The sequence below is a fragment of the Odocoileus virginianus genome, chromosome 34, assembly GCF_023699985.2.
Source record: "Odocoileus virginianus isolate 20LAN1187 ecotype Illinois chromosome 34, Ovbor_1.2, whole genome shotgun sequence".
In the NCBI taxonomy this organism is placed as follows: domain Eukaryota; kingdom Metazoa; phylum Chordata; class Mammalia; order Artiodactyla; family Cervidae; genus Odocoileus; species Odocoileus virginianus.
The window spans coordinates 11702893-11724954 of record NC_069707.1 but is presented as its reverse complement, the minus strand read 5'-3'; the positions used below and the strand labels follow the sequence as shown (position 1 = coordinate 11724954).

At 44.1% G+C, this 22062-nt stretch overlaps 1 protein-coding gene across 5 annotated transcripts in view; it reads left to right on the top strand.

The window, feature by feature from the left end:
• The window catches only part of TIAM2 (TIAM Rac1 associated GEF 2), a 244678-nt gene that overhangs the window by 162407 nt on the left and 60209 nt on the right, over positions 1–22062 (top strand). For 4 of the 5 annotated variants that reach the window (XM_070461588.1, XM_020880120.2, XM_020880121.2 and 1 more), the window contains 5 exons: positions 3480–3641; positions 5054–5158; positions 5346–5424; positions 8988–9080; positions 9636–9899. In XM_070461588.1, coding sequence (XP_070317689.1) covers positions 3480–3641; positions 5054–5158; positions 5346–5424; positions 8988–9080; positions 9636–9899 — 703 coding nt within the window. The remainder of the gene's footprint in view (positions 1–3479; positions 3642–5053; positions 5159–5345; positions 5425–8987; positions 9081–9635; positions 9900–22062) is intronic. The other variant, XM_020880123.2, reaches the window with a different exon arrangement.

Below are 22062 nucleotides of genomic sequence, written 5' to 3'. Positions count from 1 at the left end.
GTGTGAAGGGCTAAAGGAGACTCTGTGTGAAGGGCTGAAGGACACACCATGTGAAGGACACACCGTGTGAAGGGCTGAAGGACACAGTGTGTGAAGGGCTGGAGGACACTCTGTGTGAAGGGCTGAAGGACACAGTGTGTGAAGGGCTGGAGGACACACCATGTGAAGGACACAGTGTGTGAAGGACTGGAGGACACTCTGTGTGAAGGGCTGAAGGACACACCATGTGAAGGACACACCGTGTGAAGGGCTGAAGGAGACTCTGTGTGAAGGCTGGAGGACACGCCGTGTGAAGGGCTGATGGACACAGTGTGTGAAGGGCTGGAGAACACACCATGTGAAGGACACACCATGTGAAGGACTGAAGGAGACTGTGTGAAGGGCTGGAGGGCACGCCGTGTGAATGGCTGGAGGACACGCCGTGTGAAGGGCTGAAGGAGACTCTGTGTGAAGGGCTGGAGGACACGCCGTGTGAAGGGCTGAAGGACACAGTGTGTGAAGGACTGGAGGACATGCCGTGTGAAGGGCTGAAGGAGACTCTGTGTGAAGGGCTGGAGGACACGCCGTGTGAAGGGCTGAAGGAGACTCTGTGTGAAGGGCTGGAGGACACGCCGTGTGAAGGGCTGAAGGACACAGTGTGTGAAGGACTGGAGGACATGCCGTGTGAAGGGCTGAAGGAGACTCTGTGTGAAGGGCTGGAGGACACGCCGTGTGAAGGGCTGGAGGAGACTCTGTGTGAAGGGCTGGAGGACACGCCGTGTGAAGGGATGGAGGAGACTCTGTGTGAAGGGCTGGAGGACACGCCGTGTGAAGGGCTGGAGGAGACTCTGTGTGAAGGGCTGGAGGACACGCCGTGTGAAGGGCTGGAGGAGACTCTGTGTGAAGGGCTGGAGGACACGCCGTGTGAAGGGCTGAAGGAGACTCTGTGTGAAGGGCTGGAGGACATGCCGTGTGAAGTGCTGGAGGACACTGAGAATAAGGATAGCGCCTCTGCTGTCATTCATTCATCTCAGCACCTGGGGGCCTGAGAACGGCCTGGAAATGACTATCAAGCGGGCTGGACTTCGCTGCCGGGACATCAGAGTGTAGACACATCTAACTGAGTGGAGTTGGGGTTGGGGGTCGGGGAAGGTCAGGGGAGACTTCCTAAGAGAGAGGGTAGCACTTGAAATAAGGTTGAAAGATACATGTGAATTCGGGACAGGAGCTCTGGGGAGCATAAAGCAGGTGAAATAAGCAGGGGTGACCAGGGTCCGGAGGCAGGAGGGTGCTCCTGTGGGGAGTCGGGGGAGTTGGGACATGGCGTGCCTCGTGCCGTAACCGAGAAGAGTAAGGCATCTGGCCTGTGTCCCTTTTGCGAGAGGTGACTAACGACCAGGCTGATGTTTCGATAGAGCACTGGTAGGGAGCCCAGGCTCACACTGGGTTCCAGGGTTCAAATTCCCACAGTACGACAGTCACAGCTTCCTGTGGGAGCTGGGGCAAGTTTCTAGAATTTTCTGAGCCCCGTTCTTTTCACTGTTAATTAGAGAGTCGGGACAGCGCCTGCCTCCGAGGGCTGTGAGTGGAGTCGTGAGGTCTCTCTGGGATGAGGGGAGGGTGGTGGTGGATTTGTGTTCCCCGTGTCCCTCCCCCAGCTCGTCCATCCTCCGTCACGTTTTTCCAGCTCTGCTCTGAAAGTACAGCCCTGAATTGCTTTGCAGCAGCAGTCAGGACGGTTTGACGTCCCCTGGTCCTGGCTCTTTGTGATTTCTTACTCCACAGTGACCTCTGCCGGGGTTTTGGTTTGATTCTGAGCGAGCAGAGTTTGAGATGTGGGGCCTGTGCCTTTAAGCACGTACCTGCTCGTTGCTGATGCCCTTGGCTGAAATTGCTGATCCGGTGGATGCAAGTGCCTGAGGTTTAACCTGAGAAGCAAATGGGACCCACGTGAGATGGGACCCTGCAGGGGACACCGGGGTCCATGCTGCTTGCCTGAGTCCTTGGCTTCAGACCTCTGCTTCTTTCTCTCTTTTTTTCTTTGGCAAGTGTGGTTCATGTGCATTCTGGGCTGTGATCATCTTTCCAGGAAAATGGACAGGAAGTGACAGATCCAGAAATGTCACTTCAAAGATGAGTACCACATTTAAAAACACAAGACAGGAAGATTGATTCTTCCCTTTCTTTGCCTAAACCTGTTTTTTTTTTAAATTACATATTCTAGTATTTTAATCCTATGGTATAGGGGAATCTTAGAGAATGGCATGGTAGCCCACTCCAGTATTCTTGCCCGGAGAATCCCCATGGACAGAGGAGCCTGGTAGGCTACATTCCATGGGGTCATTAAGAGTCGGACACGACTCTTAACACGACTTAACACGAGTTAACTCTTAACACGAGTCGGACACGACTGAAGCAACTTAAGCACATAGGGGAATCTTGTGTGTGTGCATGTGTGTGTTTTAAATGCATGAAATTCAAGGTAAAAAATCTGTCAGTGACAACTCTCATGGTGGATATTCATGATGTGTTGATGAATCTGTGTGTAGCATTTTCTGATATGCGAGGTATTTTCACATATAATCTCTTTTGTTCACAAAATTTGTATTATTGATTGGTAAACTTAAGCAGTTGTGTTGTAGTAATAATATCCCTGTTTACAAAATAGGAGGGAGGTCCAGCACAGGAAATGTCCTGCCCTACTGTTGGTTAAGGGCTGTGACTTGAGCATCAGTCTTTTGATTTCAATTCCCCACGTTTTGTCTTTACCACCAGACTAATATGAGAGCCTAACCAGAGGGGAACATTTCTGAGCTGATTAATATGTACACATGTTAACTATTTTTATTTATAAATCATAGAAGAACATATTAGCATGAGGTCATGGAGTTACTGTGAGGGTGAAGTTTAGGAAACAAAACTTCCTTGGGAAAAGCTTCTGAAACATGGTATGTTTGGGGATGCTTTCTGAACGAGTGTCTAGCTGAAGATGGAGAAACATTTAGTCCAGGATTAGGGGGTAATTTTTAAAAACAAGTAGAAATAAGAGGAGAGAAACATGCTTGGATTAAATTAGTGCAGCTCATGGTTAGTATGCAAGCAGGCGTCAGAGGCCATGGCCGAGAGTGTATCTGAAATTCACTGGGATCGTGGCTTAGACATAGACTTCATGGAGTTCCTGGTCATCCGGACAATTCTAGAGCAGTAAGAGTGGATACTGAACCGCCCTTCATTGACTGCATTGTGCCAACTTGGGCTGAGAGGCAAAGTGGCTAGAACACGGGAGGAGGAGTTGATGGACTTCAGGCAGCCTCCCAGGGCGTCAGTTGCATGTGGGTTAAACAAATGAGGAAACTCCAGGCTTGTCTGCCCCAGGGGGTTGTGAGAAGCCCTAGATGTGAGGAGTGCAAAAGTGCTAACTCTGAATTCAGCGGGCGTTTCCCCATGGCTTCCCTCATTTGCTTGTCAAGCCCACCCTTTCTTTTGGGATCCCCAAACAGGTAGATGACCTGCTACACTTATACGGGTCAGCAGTGGATGGCGTTCCCCGAGATGGCACGTGGGAGAGCCAGGTTGACGTTCACTTTCAGGATCATCAAGCCGTGACTGTGATGATCAAGCCGGAAACCAGAGTGGAAGATATTCTGACTCTGGCCTGCAAGGTAGTGGATTTTGCTGTAGAAATATGCTTCTGAATGGGAATAATCATTAACGTTGCCCTCCTATGCTTGCTTAATTTATGTGGTGTTTACGACCTTACTTTTTACAGGAAGGAGCAAATTTGTTGTTAATTAACACATTAATTATAACATTCTCTTTCCCCACATTTTATAAGAATAGATTAAGTCACGGCCCCATGCCTTCATGAAGAACTTGAGCTATCTTACTGAAATTCTGTATTTATACCTTTATATCTGGGATAATTATGAAGTCTCTTGTTATTTAAGGTACTTATAGATGGTATTCTGTGAGAAAGTGGCATAAACTTTGCAATGGTTTGATTTGATGCTAGTTTTATCAAGTTTCTCCAGATTAAATGAGTCACTCAGTATAACTCACAGTTGCTTCATGGAGATTGTTATGAGATGGTGTTTTCTTCATTATTCAAACTGGGTTTTATTTCTGAAAAGAAAGTTTATGATATATTTTACAAGAGAGCCCTCTGAGATCCTTGAAACAGACTCAGCTGCATCAGATAATATGCTTTCAGACCACCAGATGGCGCAGTAGAGCTGAAATATTTTTAAGTTTTCAGATAAACTGCAAACGTACGAAATGGTTAAAAAAATGTCGAGTTTGGTAGCTCTTTACCACAAATGCTTATTAATCTTTCATTTTAGTCCTCCTTTTTCACTTTGACTTATGCCTTAGGATTTCACATATCTTTATATGCAGCTTATACTGTTAATGAATTTAATTTTCTTTTGCTCCATTATGTCAGGCAGTCAATAGTATTATTAAATAACAATAATATCAAATCGGTAAATATTCTGATAGAGGAGGTCAGATGTAGTGGGTGAATCAGATCCAGTTAGAACATAGCCTTGAGATAATTTCTCATTGTTGAAAATGTGTCTGAGACAGAATATGTGGATGTGTATATATATGTGTGTGGATGTGTATATACGTACACACACATATACACATACACCTTTTCCTTGTCAAAAATGGTTGGCATAGGAAATTCGTAATTCTGAAGTCTGCAGAATATGAGATGGTTGACATTTCACAAATTACTTTAGTAACAGGAAGCAATTTAAATTTAGGTACTACCTGTCTGTTAAAAGAGAGCAGTTGCTGATGGTGAGGAATATTCTGTTATCAGATATCTACCACCATAACTGCTTCAAAATACATCTCTTGCTTTTAGTGATAAGTGGTATCATTTAGAGAAAACCTTCTTAAAAATAATTTCCGTTTTTTTTTTCTCACACACTGAAACTTGAGCTCTTGTATATATTTAAACTCAGCAAATTATAGAAGATATTTTTAAAAGAAATTTCCACTTTTTTAGTGAACAATGGCACGTTTAGAAAGAAATTCAACATCTGAATAGCTGTCTTTTTCTTGCTAGATGAGGCAGTTGGAACCCAGCCATTATGGCCTACAACTTCGGAAGTTAGTGGATGAGAACGTTGAGTACTGTATTCCTGCACCGTATGAATATATGCAGGAGCAGGTGAGTGTTCTTTGGCTTTGGTAAGGGACATCTGAAACCCATCCATGGCCCCTTAATTTAAAAAAATAGTGTTGTTCGGGGGAAAAAATTCTGTTTAAATTGGCATCTAGTTTGGAAACAGTCAAAATAAATTTCCAAGATACTATGACTTCAGATCCTCTGATTTTGTGGGTCTTCCCTTTTGTAGGTTTATGATGAAATAGAAGTCTTTCCACTAAGCGTGTATGACGTGCAGCTGACAAAGACCGGGGGTGTGTCTGACTTCGGTAAGGAGGAGGAACATGCTCATCAGAGAACCGTCTGGTCTATTCTTGCCGGGTTTGCCCCAGTATCTTTGGACCTAATATTCTTTTCTTCCCATTTTCAGAAACTATTGACAAGAGAGTCTGAGCTTCCTTTCTCTTCCCTCATTCCTATTAATTTATATTAGCAGACTAAAAAGATATGTATTGTTATTAGGGGGAAATGCCAAAACACTTAAGAGGAATGAATGTAAAAACTGAAGAGAAATTTGAAGTGATGGTGATAATAACGACGCAATGAGTTTATCGTGTGCTGGGCGAAGTTCTTAGCTGATTAACGTATGATTCATGTAACAGTTTTTTCATCTCAGTGTCTGTGCTCTTAGCGCTTCACCTGTCTGAACTGCTCCCCACATCTCCCCGCCCCTATTCGCTTCTTTCTGAGTGTGTAAATCCAACTTGTACTTCAAGAACTGACTAAAAGTCTCCCTTCCTTGAAGAAACCTTACTCAATTGCTTTACCTTCAGTTTAATAATTAAGGGTCAGTATTATCCAAATCACTTCATAATATTTAATTCTTGCATTTCTTTTGTCTGTGTTTAAACTGGGCTCTTTGTAGACTGTGCTCATATCTTAAAGTTCCTTCCTGTCTCTTGCTTCGTCTGCTTCCAGAGAAACTTGATGAGATGGTGGTGGCTGTGGTTTAGTCCCTAAGCCGTATCTGACTCTTGTGATCCCGTGGACTGCAGCCTGCCGGCTAATGATCAACAGATATCTCCATAGAAAGATTATTTCTTGTTAGATATATTGATATAATTATTTTCCTTAAAATGACACAACCTGATTGTAATATATTAAAATTTTCCTTTTTATGATTTGTTGGGGTTTTTGGTAAAATGATGTTCCTTGTTTCTAAATTCTATGACATCTGTCTGGCCCCAGAATTTTTTTTTTTTCTGTTTTGTACTATTTCTATAACTTTTTTTTTCCCATTTATTTTTATTAGTTGGAGGCTAATTACTATACAGTATTGTAGTGGTTTTTGCCATATACTGACATGAATCAGCCATGGATTTACATGTGTTCCCCAATCCTGATCCCCACTCCCACCTCCCTCCCCATCCCTTCCCTCGGGGTCTTCCCAGTGCACCAGCCCTGAGCACTTGTCTCATGCTTATCGCAGCACTGTTTATAATAGCCAGGACATGGAAGCAACCTAGATGCCCATCAGCAGACGAATGGATAAGAAAGCTATGGTACATATGCACAATGGAATATTACTCAGCCATTAAAAAGAATACATTTGAATCAGTTTTAATGAGATGGATGAAACTGGAGCCCATTATACAGAGTGAAGTAAGCCAGAAGGATAAGCACCAATACAGTATACTAACACATGTATATGGCATTTTAAAAGGTGGCCCCAGATGTTACATTGGTTTTCCTCTCAAGGCTTCTGAGCATTTTGTCTATGTTTCTATTGGTCTCACCCTGCTCTCCAAGGTCTCCTTTGGTCAATCTTCGTTGCATCTGAATGACTGATGGGAGATACTTGAAAAAATACTCTTTGGTGACCATGATCTCCCAGGCTCTGCGTGAGGCACAGAAGAAATAAGGGACATACCTCTGTTGTCAAAGAATTCCCAGTATTTATGGGATCAAGACGTAGAAATGTGTGTTCCTACCATGGAATCACAGATGAGGGCACTTTTGGAGGATGGAGGGAGACATTTAGAGAAGGGCCATCTCACCTGGGTGTCCCATGTAGTTCCATTTAGGGCAAGCAGCATCCATTCAAGTATTTCTCCACCTATTCAACGTGCCTAACCCCATACAGAGTTGTTTCTTAACAAATACTGTATTGAAGTGAACTTAACTTATTTTAATAAGACTTTCTTGATCTCAATTAAAAAAAATTAAATTGTGGTAAAATACACATAATATAGGGCTTCCCTGGTGGCTCAGGCAATGAAGAATCTGCCTGCAATGCAGGAGACTCAGGTTTGATCCCTGGGTTGGGAAGATCCCCTGTGGAAAGGGAATGGAATGGCTGGCTACTCATTCACTTCATGGCAAATAGATGAGGAAGCAATGGAAACAGTGACAGACTTAATTTTGGGGAGCTCCAAAGTCACTGCAGATGGGGACCGCAGCCATGAAATTAAAAGATGCTTGCTCCTTGGAAGAAAAGGTTATAACAAACTTAGACAGTGTATTAAAAATCAGAGACATCACTTCACTGACAAAGGTCCATCTAGTCAAAGGTATGGTTTTTACAGTTCAGTTCAGTCGCTCAGTCGTGTCCGACTCTTTGCGACCCCATGAATCTTAGCACGCCAGGCCTCCCTGTCCATCACCAACTCCCGGAGTTTACTCAAACTCATGCCCATCAAGTCGGTGATGCCATCCAGCCATCTTATCCTCTGTCGTCCCCTTCTCCTCCTGCCCCAACCCCTCCCAGCATCAGGGTCTTTTCCAATGAGTCAACTTTTCGCATGAGGTGGCCAAAGTATTGAAGCTTCAGCTTCAGCATCAGTCTGTCCAATGAACACCCAGGACTGATCTCCTTTAGGATGGACTGGTTGGATCTCCCCGCAGTCCAGGGGACTCTCAAGAGTCTTCTCTAACACCACAGTTCAAAAGCATCATTTTTTCGGCGCTCAGCTTTCTTCACAGTACTTTCCAGTAGTCACGTATAGATGTGAGAGTTGGACCCTCAGGAAGGCGAGCACCGAAGAGTTGATGCTTTTGATCCATGGTGCTGGAGAAGACTCTTGAGAGTCCCTTGGACTGCAAGGAGATCAAACCAGTCAATCCTAAAGGAAATCAGTCCTGAATATTCATTGAAAGAACTGATGCTGAAGCTCCAATACTTTGGCCACTTGATGTGAAGAGTCTACTCATTGCAGAAGACCCTGCTGCTGGGAAAGATTGAAGGCAGGAGGAGAAGGGGTGACAGAGGATGAGATGGTTGGATGGCATCACTGAGTCTGAGCAAATCCTGGGAGATGGTGAAGGACAGGGAAGCCTGGCGTGCTGCGGTCCATTGAGTTGCAGAGTTGACACGACTCAGTGACTGAAAAACAACACATATCATGATTTCCCTTCATAGCAATTGTTAAGACAGGTTAAAGTGACAACTCAGTGACATTAAATACATTCATACTGGTGTGCACCCATTAATACCACCTGGTTCCAGAACTGTTTTTATCTTGCAAAACCGGGACTCTTGTAAAATAGTAACTTCCCATTCTCTCCTCTTCCACAGCCTATTGCAACCAGCCTTTTATTTTCTGTCTCTTTAAATCTGACTGCTCTAGTACCTCTCGAAGTGGAATCATGTAGTCCTTGTTCTATTGTGGCTGACTTTTTCATGTAGCATAATGTCCTAAACCTTTAGCTCTGATACACTCCCCCGTCTCTGCCCCTCATAGATAGCTGTGCTTTCAAAATAGCTGTCATTTAGACTTTCTACACACCCTACTTATGTATGATGTCAGGAATACATAGATGGTCAAGGAAATACTGCCCATTGACTTAGTGTCAGGAACTTAGACTTGTTTTCTCCTTTTATTTTCCTTCCTAGGGTTTGCAGTGACTGCGCAGGTGGACGAACATCAGCATCTCAGTCGCATCTTTATAAGCGATGTCCTTCCCGACGGCCTGGCGTATGGGGAAGGTCCGTGTGGCAGGCGGTATCTCTCTTCTCTATCAGTTCTGTGCAGTGCAGTCTGGCTAGTGAAATTTGCTCATGATTTTGTCAGAAAACAGTTTCTCCTAGAATTTTAAAGAAAATAATTTTGAATGCAAAGGCACATGCATGTGCACACACATGTGTATATGGGTATATATCAATAGAGTTTGTGTGTGTGGTTTTGGAAGAGACTATATACACAGAGTACCTGTGCGTATGTCCATGTAGATGGAGAAAGAGATGGTGAGAGCCAGCCAGCCAGACACGGCAAAGGTTATTTCCCAGCACAGTGAACATCACTTAGAGCGGTAATTAATTTGAGTGACTCTTTAACTATTTCTTCTAATGCTAGTCTTCAGACAGAGGAAGTTTGCTATCAGTGGAATCTGATTACTACACATTTTGGCACTGTCTTTGAAGGCAACAGAAGAACCCCTGAGAACACTAAGCAGGTTGAATTTGCAATCATCTTTCATCTTAAAATATTCCTCTTGGTCATCTCTGTTTCTTCTTCCTCTGTGTCCCCTTCCTCCTTCTCAGGGCTGAGAAAGGGCAATGAAATCATGACCTTAAATGGGGAAGCCGTGTCTGATCTTGACCTCAAGCAGATGGAGGCTCTGTTTTCTGAGAAGAGTGTTGGGCTCACTCTGATTGCCAGGCCCCCGGACACAAAAGCGACTCTGTGTTCTTCCTGGTCAGACAGTGACCTGTTCTCCAGGGAACAGAAGGGTCTGCTGCCCCCTCCTAACCAGTCCCAACTTCTGGAGGAATTCCTGGATCACTTTAAAAAGGATACGGCAAATGGTAAGGTTCTGTTATTTCTCCCTTTCTTCACTGCTGGTATCACCAGATAATATTTTTAGGCTGTGTTTGCTTGCAAACTGAGATTATTTAGCTCTGTTCAAAGAATATTTTCTCATTTCTTAGGGGAAGAACACAGATGCCAAGCAAACTGATTTGATACAGAATTCCATGCGTTTTAGTAATTATAACTCTTTTAGTGAAAATGGAAAATAATTGTTTTCACATAAAGTAATATTCCTTAAAATTACAGTCTTAAAAATAAAATCACGCATGATATTTAGTGTTGTAATTACTTGGTTATTCAGAGAGACAAAAGCCAACATAAATGCCAAAGTTGATTTTTCTGTTTAGTTGAGTGTAAGGCAAAACATTTTGCAGTCATTTATTGGATTTTAAGAACAGTTGATGTATTTCAGTTCTTTACCTCTTTTGTTGAGTACTACTTTTTCAATAAATAGCAAATTTTTCATGTAGGTCATAAATTTTAAAATTGTGTAAAGGCCTGAAAATGAAAAATTGTATGCCAGTTTATTTTTTTAAAGGTGAGATTTCCATTTGAGGCAGTCATTTGAAGGTCTGACTTTCCGGGCCTATTACTGGTGCACATTTCATATTTTTACAGTCTGGTAAATGAGAGACTCCAGCTCACACTGAAAACCTGTTGTTCCTTCTGTACCTGGGAAGGAGCTGGCCAAGCCCGGACAGGGGCCTGAGCCTGACAAGCACATGAAGTAATTTTTATTCTTAATTATAATCATAACAGATTTCTAATGGAAATCTCTGCATGATCACCAAAAATGAGTAAAAAGACACAGAAGTTGTTAAGATCGATTTAATTATAAAGCAGGTTTATTAGGTCACTTTGGTATTAAAACATCAGATGGTAAGATTTGTGATTCAATAAGGTATATACTGCCTTTTCCTCCTCTCTAGAGATTTCCCTCCAATTTAAAATGCCATTACATTGACGATTGGCATATAAAAGTCAGTGTCATAAAACCAAAAATATGATGGAACTAATTAATTACCTGGTTATATTAGGGACGCGATTCAAGTCACCCTGGGCTGCTTTACAGGCCTGAGTGTTCCACACAAGACATCATGTGTCCATTCGTTGGATTCATTATTCTTGAGGGATACATTCACTGCCTGTTATACCTCTATGTATTTTATCATAATAAGAAATCACTGCAGACTCTATAATACTTTTGGTAGTTGCAGGAATGAATTTCTACAGAAAGCAGCAAAAGAGGCCAAATTTGACTCCTTCCCCCCCGCCCCCACCCCCAGCAGTTGAAAATCAAACAGGTCAGTTAATCTTGTCTTTTACTTTTTTTTTTGGTGCAAGGATCCAGCATAAGAGGAGGGCCTGGATATGTTAGGGGATCATTAAGCCCCTGTCCTAGGAGCCCGTTCTTACAGGCTACAGCTTTATCACTGAAGACACCCATGTCTGTGTGTGCGGGTGCCTTACCTTAGTCAGACTGTTGTTCAGTTGCTCGGTCATGTCCGACTCTTTGCAACCCCGTGGACTGCAGCACGCCAGGCTGCCCTGTCCTTCACCATCTCCCGGGGTTTGCTCAGACTCATGTCCATGGAGTCAGTGATGCCATCCAACTGTCCCATCCTCTGTGACCCCCCCTTCTCCTGCACTCACCTTTCCCAGCATCAGGGTCTTTTCCAGTGAGTCGGCTCTTCACATCAGGTACCAAAGTATTGAAGCTTCAGCATCAGTCCTTCCAATGAGTGTCCAGGCTGTGGCAGTGCTTTTCCACCCTGGTCTTGCCGCAGGTGCCCCTTGGCTACAGTGTATGCGGCTTCTCATCCTTCCTTGGATGGTTTATCGCCACCTTGTTCTCCTGGTGAGACTGCTCTGCGGGGCTGAGACAGCGGCTCCCCAGGATTCACTGTCTGCCCCCTCCCCTGCTCCACAGTACTGTGCTTGTGTTGGGAACAAAACGGCCACGAGGGACTGCTTTCCCAAAGGCTTGGCAAATATGGAATTTATTTACTCCCTCCCATTAATTTCTGATTTTTAAAAAAATTGAATCATAGTGGATTTACGATACCGTGTTGGTCTCAGATGTGCAGCAAGGTGACTCAGTTAGATACATACATACCTTCTTTTTCATGTTCTTTTCCTTCGTGGTTTATCACAGGGTGTTGAGTATAGCTCCCTGAGCTATTTGTTGATTATCCATCCTATGTATGGTAGTTGGGGCACCTGCGAATCCCAGACTCCTGATCCATCCCTCCTCCACCACCCTTGGCCCTTGGTTTATTGTCTTTTCTGAAGTAGTTGTGTAGCCTGTGAAGGAAGTTAAATGCCTGTGGGTGGATGTCTCCAGAGGGAAGCCTGTCTGTCTTGAAGGTTGGGGAAGAAAAAATTAAGTGAGGGGAGAGAGGAAAAAGAGGGAACCTGTTAGCTGAGCCTGACACGAGAAGTCATGTTTGTGGAAGTGTAAGTTGGGGGTGGTGTGGTGATCGGGATGGGGTTGGGGGGGTGATGGGGTGGGGTGGGGTGTTGGTGGGGATGGTGTGGTGGTGATGGGGATGGTGTGGCGGTGATGGGGGGGTGTTGGTGGGGGTGGTGGGGTGATGGGGATGGAGTGGGGGTGGTGGGGTGTTGGTGGGGGTGGTGGGGTGATGGGGATGGAGGGATGGGGGGGTGTTGGTGGGGGTGGTGGGGTGATGGGGAGGGGGTGGGGGTCATGGGGGTGGGGGTGGTGGGGTGGGGTGTTGGTGGAGGTGGGGGAGTGATGGTGATGGGAGTGGGGTGGTGGGGTGATGGGGTGGGGGTGGTGGGGTGTTGGTGGGGGTGGTAGGGTGATGGGGATGGGGTGGGCGTCATGGGAGTGGGAGTGGTGGGGTGATGGGGATGGCGTGGGTGTCATGGGAGTGGGGGTGGTGGGGTGATGGGGATGGGGTGGGTGTCATGGGAGTGGGGGTGGTGGGGTGGTGGGGTGGGGAGGTGATTGGGGTGTGGGTCATGGGGGTGGGAGTGGTGGGGTGGGGTAGGGTGAGTGGCGAGGTGATAGGCACTCAGGCTTCGGGCGGGTCCCACCCCATCTGGGCTTGAGTTTGGGCCTGCCCTTTACGGGCTGTGTGACCTTGGGAGCAGCGCTCAGCCAGGGAGGGTGGACGTCAGTGGATGACACCCCAGCCTCCCTGTGCCCTGCTGAGACAGTTCTGGGGTGCGCCCCACAGTTCTTCCAAGTACAAGGGAAGTCGGCTTCTCATTTTACGCCTTTCACACATTTTCTGACCTCTGGTCTCTCCGGCCACTGTCCCTCTCTTGGGCTTCCTGGGATCACCTTCAAGATAAACTTCTGTACCCACCACTTGGCGTGGGCTCTGCGTCTGGGGGAGCTCAAATGAGGACTCTGAACCTGGGCTTCTCATCTGGAGGACAAGGCTTATCTCTGCCCAGGGGGCTGCCATGAGCTTGAGCCAGTCTGAGTCTCTGCACCTCCAGCCCGGCTCCTTGGGGGCAGGAAGTCTGAACACGGGGGTCTCCCATCCCCTTCCCGCCATGAGCTCGCTGTCTTGTTACAGGTTACCTTGACTTGCCTTGGTGATGAATTAGGAAACAGTAGTCCCACTTTTTATGCTTTATTTTCTAAATTACACACAGAAAGTAATTTAAATGATTTTGAAAAGCAGTATTTCATACAACTTTGAGTGTTACCGAAGAGTGGTCATTTCAGAGTCTGCCTTTCCCTAAATTTCACTTGCTCCCAGCATTGCCAGAGGCAGCCTGGTACTCAAAGGAAACTCTGTTTTGTTTCCCCAAGAAACCAGTCTTTTGCTTGTTAATAAAAACCACACAGCGGGCTCTCTGGAAGGGAAGACCTGCCTTTGTTTTTGTTAATGGAAACTGAAAGAACATTGGAAAGTGGAGGAAGAAGACTCCCTAAGCAACTGTTCCAGGCATATTTTAACTGTCTGGGCTTAATATTCACTGAACCTTACTGGGTACTTGAAATACAGGAGGCCCTGGGGTAAGCAACATGAGTTCAGAGCTTCCTGTCTACTTGTGGTGTGATTCAGGTATCCAGAATCTATTTACTAAATTTAGCTTTAGTCTCTTGATCAGGTTTGAGCTGGGCAAAAAAAACAGACCTTCTTTACATATATATACATAGGCTTCCCAAGTGACACTAGTGGTAAAGAACCTGCCTGGCAATGTAGGACACGTATGAGATGTGGGTTTGATCCTTGGGTTGGAAATATTTCCTTGGAGGAGGGCATGGCAGCCCAGTCCAGTATTCTTGCCTGGAGAATCCCATGGACAGAGGAGCCTGGTGGGCTACGGTCCATAGGGTTGCAAAGGTCGGACACAACTGAAGTGACTTAGCACGCATATATATATGAGACTGTCCCATGAAGCTTGGGGAATAATAGTGTTTCTGTTCAGGTTTCATGCTTTTCTAGAAAAGAAGCATCCTGCTGGCCTTCTTGAGACTCATGATGTGTGTAGTGTTTAGGGAAGTGGTTCTCAGACTTCACAATGTTTAATAAGACTCACTTGAAGACATTGTGGAAATTCAAATTCCTGGGTCCTGTGGCCAGAGAGCCCCCTTCAGGCAGTCTGGGGTAGTGCCAGCTTTGTCATGGACCAGGGTTCACTCACGGCTGCCGACGCCAGTGGTCTGAAGGAGGTGGTCTGCTCCCCAGCGGTATGACTCACCCTTTCCTGAACCCTTCTGTGCCCAGGTCTTGAGGATTAAATGAGACAAATGTATATGAAGTTCCCAGCAAATGACTGCACTCGTACCTGTGTGTTGATACTTTCTCATTCAGGGATCCCATGCCCCCAGCCCCGACCTGGTCCTCAGCACACTCAGGAGGCAGCAAACTGGTTTGTTAGTTCCCCTTAGTGGGTCTCAGCCCACCCTTGGGAGACAGTCCCCAATCAGTGGATTAATACACTGAGAAGTAGAGAACTTCCATCAGTCACCGGCTTGGCTGTGATATTCCCATGATGCTGTGAAGAGTGGAATGGGTAGGGATACCCCAAGAAGTGCTGGGTGCTCAGTACCAAGTTCCTGTGTATCCTTAGGGTTGAATGACCATTTGATTCCTGCCTGTAAGGGTTTGAATTTTTGTTCTAGTTATCCACAGTAGAGGGAGAGAGAGAAGAAATGTCTAGAGGCTGTGTTTGTCTTGAGCAGTAATATCATCTGGAAAGACTTCTTATAGAGAGAATTAGTTTTACCTCTGGAATTCCCCGGAGAAGTCAGTGTTATTTTTGAGCCCACAAGGCCACCACTGAAGTCATCGGACGTGCCAGCCCTGTTGATACTGGATTCCTGTTATTGCTGTTTTTGATTTATATCGAAAAGCCCCTTTTCCAGTGTATGCCATCTTTTGAAACATTTCAATAGCTTTTAAGAGTGTCTCATTGGGCATAGACTTCCTGAACAAACTCTTTATGTAAACATTGAACATGATGTGACATTCATGTATTCTCCATCTATAAACAGCTGTTCATACGGCCTCATTAGGGTTGGGGTATATTTAACAGGAGACAAAATAGAAAAGACCTATGTTCCTGCTTCCATGTAATGTCAACCCAGCCAATGCTTCTCACAGGATGATGAAGGTAATTGCAGCCTGAGGCTCTTTTTTTAATTCCCCACCCCACTTTGAATCAGTCTCTTTTTAAATTGCTATATAAATAGGGTAGACTGTCAAGCTACCAGAAGCCACTTAGATGCAAATTTGCTCTTTGGAATGGATTGCCCCTGGGAATGTATGTATCCGTTATACAGCTTTCTACCAGGAGAAGAATTATAGAGCCAGCTCTGATGTGGCAAGCCCGCTTATTTCCTGTTTATGAGAGTGAGGGCATTTCGGCTTCCATAGTCTGGTTTAGGATGATAACAACATTGAGCTCAGAAAATGCCCTGTTTGTGTGTGGAAATACTATTACCGAGTCTGTCTGGTTGACACCCCAGATCCCCAAATGTTAAAACATACTCAAGTTTCTAAAGATGGTCGGTACATGTAAAAATTTTTTAAAAAATCTGAGTGGGAAATACTGATTTTACCAGGACACAGAGAACTTTGGTCTCCAAGTTCATAGTTTCTTCCAATGGTGCTGAAGACAGTTTTCAGTTTCATTAGCGGGAATGAGCAATATAGCTTTCTGTTAGCAGTAACTAGGGTCCTTGGGTGCTAATCCCCTTGTAAAGCCTAGTGTTGTTGGGGAATTTGTTTTCCTTTTGCCATATTCATTCATACATTTATCCACTTGTTTATTTAACAAATAAACAATAACATAAAACGTTGCAGGTATATAACAATGAGTTAGACATTATTTTCTACCCTCAAGGCACTTATAGTTGAGTAGGAAAAGTAAAACACTTGTAGATAATAACTCACATTTGGGGGAAAAAAAAAAAAGGCTTTTCAATGAAGAGAATTAGAAGTCCAGTTCAGAGGTAGAATTCCCACTGATCTTCTGTTAATTTTGAGTAAAGGAGTCCAAAGAGAGAGGTGTGAGGACTGGAGGAAGGTGAGTGTGTGGTCTGAGTACCAAACTCAGATGGATCAGATGGGCATTTTGTGGGCTGGGGGCTGTGTGGTGGGAGCGGGGAGGGCATTTCATAGAGAACGTGTGGCCTGGGACACAAGCCTGGAGCAGAGGCCACCTGGCTCTGTGTGAATGGGAAATAACATTGTAAAGTCTGTTGGGACCAGAGTGTATAAAACCCTGAATTCCTGGAATTTATAAAAAATATATCATGGCAAGTAAGTGAAGAAAGGAGCAAGTATTGGCCTTACTTTTCCCTGCCTTACAGAAAATTCAGAGCATTTGTCTGGTCACTTAAGGAGCACCAAAGTGTGGCTTGAAATCCTTCCAGAGTAGATACTCTTACCTTCTGCATATTGGCTTTATTATTTAACTGTTAGAGCTTCATTCCTTTGGTTCTCCCATTATTGCTTTTAATGATCAGAAGTCCCTTTTAAAACAAAGACTCAAATAAATGTTTTAGGGGGAAAGAAAGAACAAGTGAATTACTGTTGGTGCCTATAAAAACAAAGCACTCCTCAGCACCGTAATGCCATGTCCACTAATGGTGTGGTCCTCGCGGATCCCCTTTAGAGGCTTGACTAGCCTGGCATCAGGACAGCTGGGGGTGAGGAGGTGCCTGTGGCCCTGAGGATGAGGCAGTGTTGGAGCTGAGGGAGAAGCTGGTGAATTAAATTTGCCAGCATTTTGAGTAAAACCAGTCCTATTTTCTCTCTCCTAACATGACATGCGAATTCATTTTTCAGGTTAAAATCTACAGAATTTCTCTAAAGAACAGGGCATGTAATTTCTGTTAGCTACATCACTTTTAAAATAGCCATTTGAGACTTTGGAATGACTGGATCGAATGCAGTCACCTGTGCGTGTAGAGTGAGGCAGATGCCTGTGAGGTAGTAATTCTGTGAAACTGTTAGCTGTTATCAGAAAGAGGAAACATTATGTAGCCGGTTACACACGAGGGAAAAAAGAGGTCTGACCCTTCCTGTAGATGTTACGAGTACTGATTGCCAAATGATGCTTGTCTGCATTTCCAGTTCTGTTCCCCTTCTTTGCAAATGAGTTATGTTCCTGACTTAAGTCTTCCCTAGGAAGGAATTGGACTCAGGAAGAACCAAGTATGGACATCTCGTTTTTAGCTCTCAGTTTTAGAGACAGCTTTGTCATGGCTGTATCTTTAACTTCTTAGATCTTTAATATATTGGCGTGGTATGAAATTCCAGCAGGATAAAAGGTTAAACTGTGATAGGTAAGTCCCCCTAAGCTGTATAGAAATGGTAGTTAAGAGCAACTAGCCAGACAGCCTGGGCTCAAGCCCTGACTCCAGGCTTACCCATTAACTATATGGATTTGGTTGTGCAAGTCATTTACGCCGTCTATGCTGAGTTTTTAACAAGTGTAAAATAGTCCAGTCTGTTTTTATGGGCTCGATGAACTAATAGCTGGAAATGAGACTGTGCCTGGCTGTGTCCTGTAGACTGTGCCTACATAGTCATGGCCATGCAGATGTTAGTTAAACAAGTCAAAAAGAGAAATTTCTCCCGCCCTGTCCTTGGCCACCTAGTTTCTCTCCCAGAGGCAATCACTGTCCTTGTGTCTTTCTCTTCCTGGCCTGGAGACTCTTAAATGTTGGGGGACATGGTGGGATATTTCTCTTCTTGGTTTTTACTGCATTATCTTCATACATGTTGAGATAGACAGAATAATGGCCCCCTTGGAATGTCGACCTCCTGATCCTGTGAACATGGCAGAAGGAGTTTACCTGGCGAAAAGGGACTTCAGAGATGTGATTCAGTTAAGGATCTGGAGATGGGGGGATTATCCTGGATTTTCTGGAGGGACCTGAAGTCATCACAGGGTCTTTGTAACAGGGCAGGTGGAGAGTGAGAATCAGAGAAGATATGCGGACATCAGCAGAGGTTGAAGTGATGCGAGCTTGTGAGCCAAGGAATGCAGGAGGCTTCTGGAAGCTGGAAAAGGCCTGGAAACAGACTCTCCCCTTAAACATCCCGGTAGAATACAGCCCTGCTGTGACCACGTTTAGTTTCCTGACCTCCAGAACACTAAGATGATGCATTGTGTTTATGTGCCAAGCATTGTGTTCAATGGCAAAGAGACAAAAATAAAGAACGACAATCCCCATGGGGTGGGCAGCTCCAGCCCTCATGCTTGGCCCTGAGCATTTTATTCTAATTCCTCATCTTCTAATACCTCTAAAAGTGAAGGATTGGATGAGACAGTTTAGCATTTTTTCAAATTCAGTTATTTAATATTATTAAAGTACCAAGTTCAACAACTATAGGAATGTGCATTTATTACACATGCTTATGAAGCAAAAAAAGCAAAGTAATGGATCAAGCATTCCATTTGGTTTTGCAACAAATCTCATTAAATTATGTCTTTAAATAGAATCAGGTCTTGACTGCTGGAGAGAAGGTGTTTGTTAAGGCTTCGTCATAATAGCAGGCTGTCTCAAATATAAAGATCACCAAGAACCTTAAGAGTACTAATTACCCCTTACATCACCCTGTGAAGCAGAGATGTGTTATTAGCATTTTACTTTCACAGCTGGGTAAGTCAAGGCACAGAGGCACATTAAGTTGCTGGTAACGTGGACAAGGTCATGGTCAGTGACCTTGGGAGAGAGCTGTTTCTTCTTGGTTTTTTCCTCCATGTAGGGGAACAGGCTTTTAACCACTCTCCCCCCCTTTAAAATATTCCTCTATTAACACACGTGGAGTAAAACTCAATAATAATGTGTCCTGCAGTAAAGCAAATTTAGATGTAACTGGATTGATAACGGCCCTTGCCTCCTTATCTGGGTTCTTATCTGGGGGCTGGGGCTTGCAATTAGGAATTAACTGCCTTGTGATCATTTGGGGCTTGTTCAGTGCCAGGAAAGCTCGATGGTTTCCTAATCATCTTACTAATCTTTATTCTTACACTTTTCATGCTTCCTATTTCTCCCTCTCCCTCTCTTTCTCTCCCTCTCTCTATAATTCACACTGATTTTCATTCACCTTGCAGCAATGCAATTGTATATTTCATGTGACTTAGTTCTTTGAAACCTACTTATGGTGGAGTTTTCCTGTAATTAATTTCTCTCCACTAAAATCTGCACTGACATCTTTACCTTTTAAAAAAGTTAAGTATAATTCACATACCATATAAGTCACCTATGAAAGTATACAAATCAGTGGTTTTTAGTATACTGACAAAGTTCTGCAACCGTCACCACTATCTGGTTCCAGAACATTTTCATCAGCACAATTAAAAAAAAAAGGAAAGAAAAGAAACCCTTGTGCCCATCAGCAGTCTCCCCTCCTTTCTGCTCCTCCCAGCCCCCCGACAATTGCTCCTCTGCTTTCTGTTTCCGTGAACTTGCCTATTCTGGAAAGTTGCCTGCTGTTTCACAGAAATGGAATTGTACAATATGTAGCCTGTTGTGTCTGCCTTTTGTTTAGCATGATGTTTCTAGCTTTATCCATGTTGTTGCATGAAGCAGTGCTTCATTCATTCATCCTTTTTATGGCTGAATAATGCTCTTTTTTAACCCTCTTTAATCCCACTGTACAGTAGGAGGTGGTCTTCAGGTTTCCTTTTTTTTTATAGTACATCCCCTAGTAGAAACTTGTGAGTAACGTTGTTAGGATTCTTCTTCAGGGTCTTTGGTTTTTAAATTATTTATTGTGGCTGCCCTGGGTCTTCACTGCTTCACGTGGGCTTTCTCTGGCCGCAGCAAGTGGGCTTTCTCCAGTTGCTCGTGCTCCTCACTGCGGTGGCGTCTCTGGTCTCAGAGCACAGGCTCTGGGGCACTCAGGCTTTGTAATTGTAGGGCACGTGGGCTTTGTTGCCCCATGGCATGTGGCATCTCCCCGGACTTGAGATCAGGTCCCTGTTACCTGCCTTGGCAGGTGACTTCTTAATCACTGGACCACCAGGGAAGTCCTCAGGGTCTTGAATAGAATTCCAGCTAAATAGCTTGTAAGGGTTTTGAATTTACATACTTCTTTATCAAAGTTCTTTAAGTATCAGAAATGCAGTGGTGCTGTTACATGCCCCTGAATATAACTGGAACATCTGGGGGTGGTCCTCCCAGCTCTGCAGGGATCAGGTTCTGGTGGAACAAAAACTTTGGCTGAAGATCCTGTTGCCATGGACTTTGGACTTCCCATCAGGGGCCTGGATGATGTACCATGGAAGCGTGGAAGCCACCCCCCGGCCAGCACAGCCATAGCCTCCTGGAGCACCAGAACATGGGTGCACCTGCGTTCCTTCCCCCTCCTCCGGGAAGGCCTCTGAAGCCACCCCGTTGTAATGCGCACGGAGGGGGCCTGCAGCACATGCGTGCCTTGGAAACACCCGCCATGGTCCTGTTTCTTTAAATGTCCTTTCAGATGCTGAGAATATTTATCACAAAATAAGTGGATCAAATCATGGCAGCCTGCTATTAAGAAACATTTAGTACCAGTATTTGCTTCTCTCTGTTTATCACCAGAGACCTTGCATTGTCAAGAACGTCACCAATTGGAATGACCCGAGGTCAAGTCCACTTGGAAGATTTGTGAAATTGCATTTTTCTGGATGGCATCTCTATAATGATAGCATTTTCTTCTCTACAAGCTTAATGATATTCAAACTGCTGCCTTGAATTTCCTTGACACAAGAATAATAACAATAAAGAAATGTAGAGTCCCAGATAACTTCTGAAAAGTAGATTAGTTTTTATCTTTGTCAGAAGAACATAAAGTAATAGTGATCTGTTTGTTAATGGTGCAGATTAGGACTTGACCAGCCTTTGAATGTAGTCAACAAATATAGCTATTTTTTTCTCTCATGGAATAGTCCTTCTGTTTTTTCATTTAAATGGTTTGATTTCATTGTCTTTCACTGATCAATGATGATTAATATTTGCCTGGATGACAGTGCACAGCCAATATTATTAATGAAAGATGTCACAAACCATTGCATTTTTAAGTAAAAGCATGAGCAAAATGTAGGGAAATCTGACTTAATTAAAAATGATCAATGGTATACAAAGCTTGCAAGTTGAAATTAAAAATTGAGAGATGTTAAGCTTTTATGTGCAAATGAAGTCAGTGCTCAATGTGTGTTGGAAACATTAGTTTAGAAATTTATATAGTGGGTGGAAGCTTGGAGATCTGAAAAAATATTGTAATTTTGAATTTACAAAATGCTGTTCCCTTCTACTGGCAGCCTTCATTTACCAAAATCTTTACCTTTTATTAAAATGGCAGGCACTCATGGTGTTTTAAATAACAAGATACAGGATAAGATGAAGGAATTGGATTCTTTCTAAGATTCTTTTCAGATGTAAAATTCTTTGGTTCTTTATAAACTGTTCATTTATGAAATTACAGAGTAGAAATTCCGAGAAACTGAATAAATTGAGTAGATTAAGAATATAATTTATACAAGCTGTATATCTGACAAGAGTGAGCACATTGTGGGTGGTGTGACTGTAGACCACATTGTGTTACCTGAACGTGACTACAGTTGGCCCTCTTTATTTGTAAGTTCTGCATCCTCGGCTTTAATCAACCATGGGTGAAAAATACTATTCTGTGCTGAAAGGACTTGAACATCCTCGAATTTGATTTCCCTGAG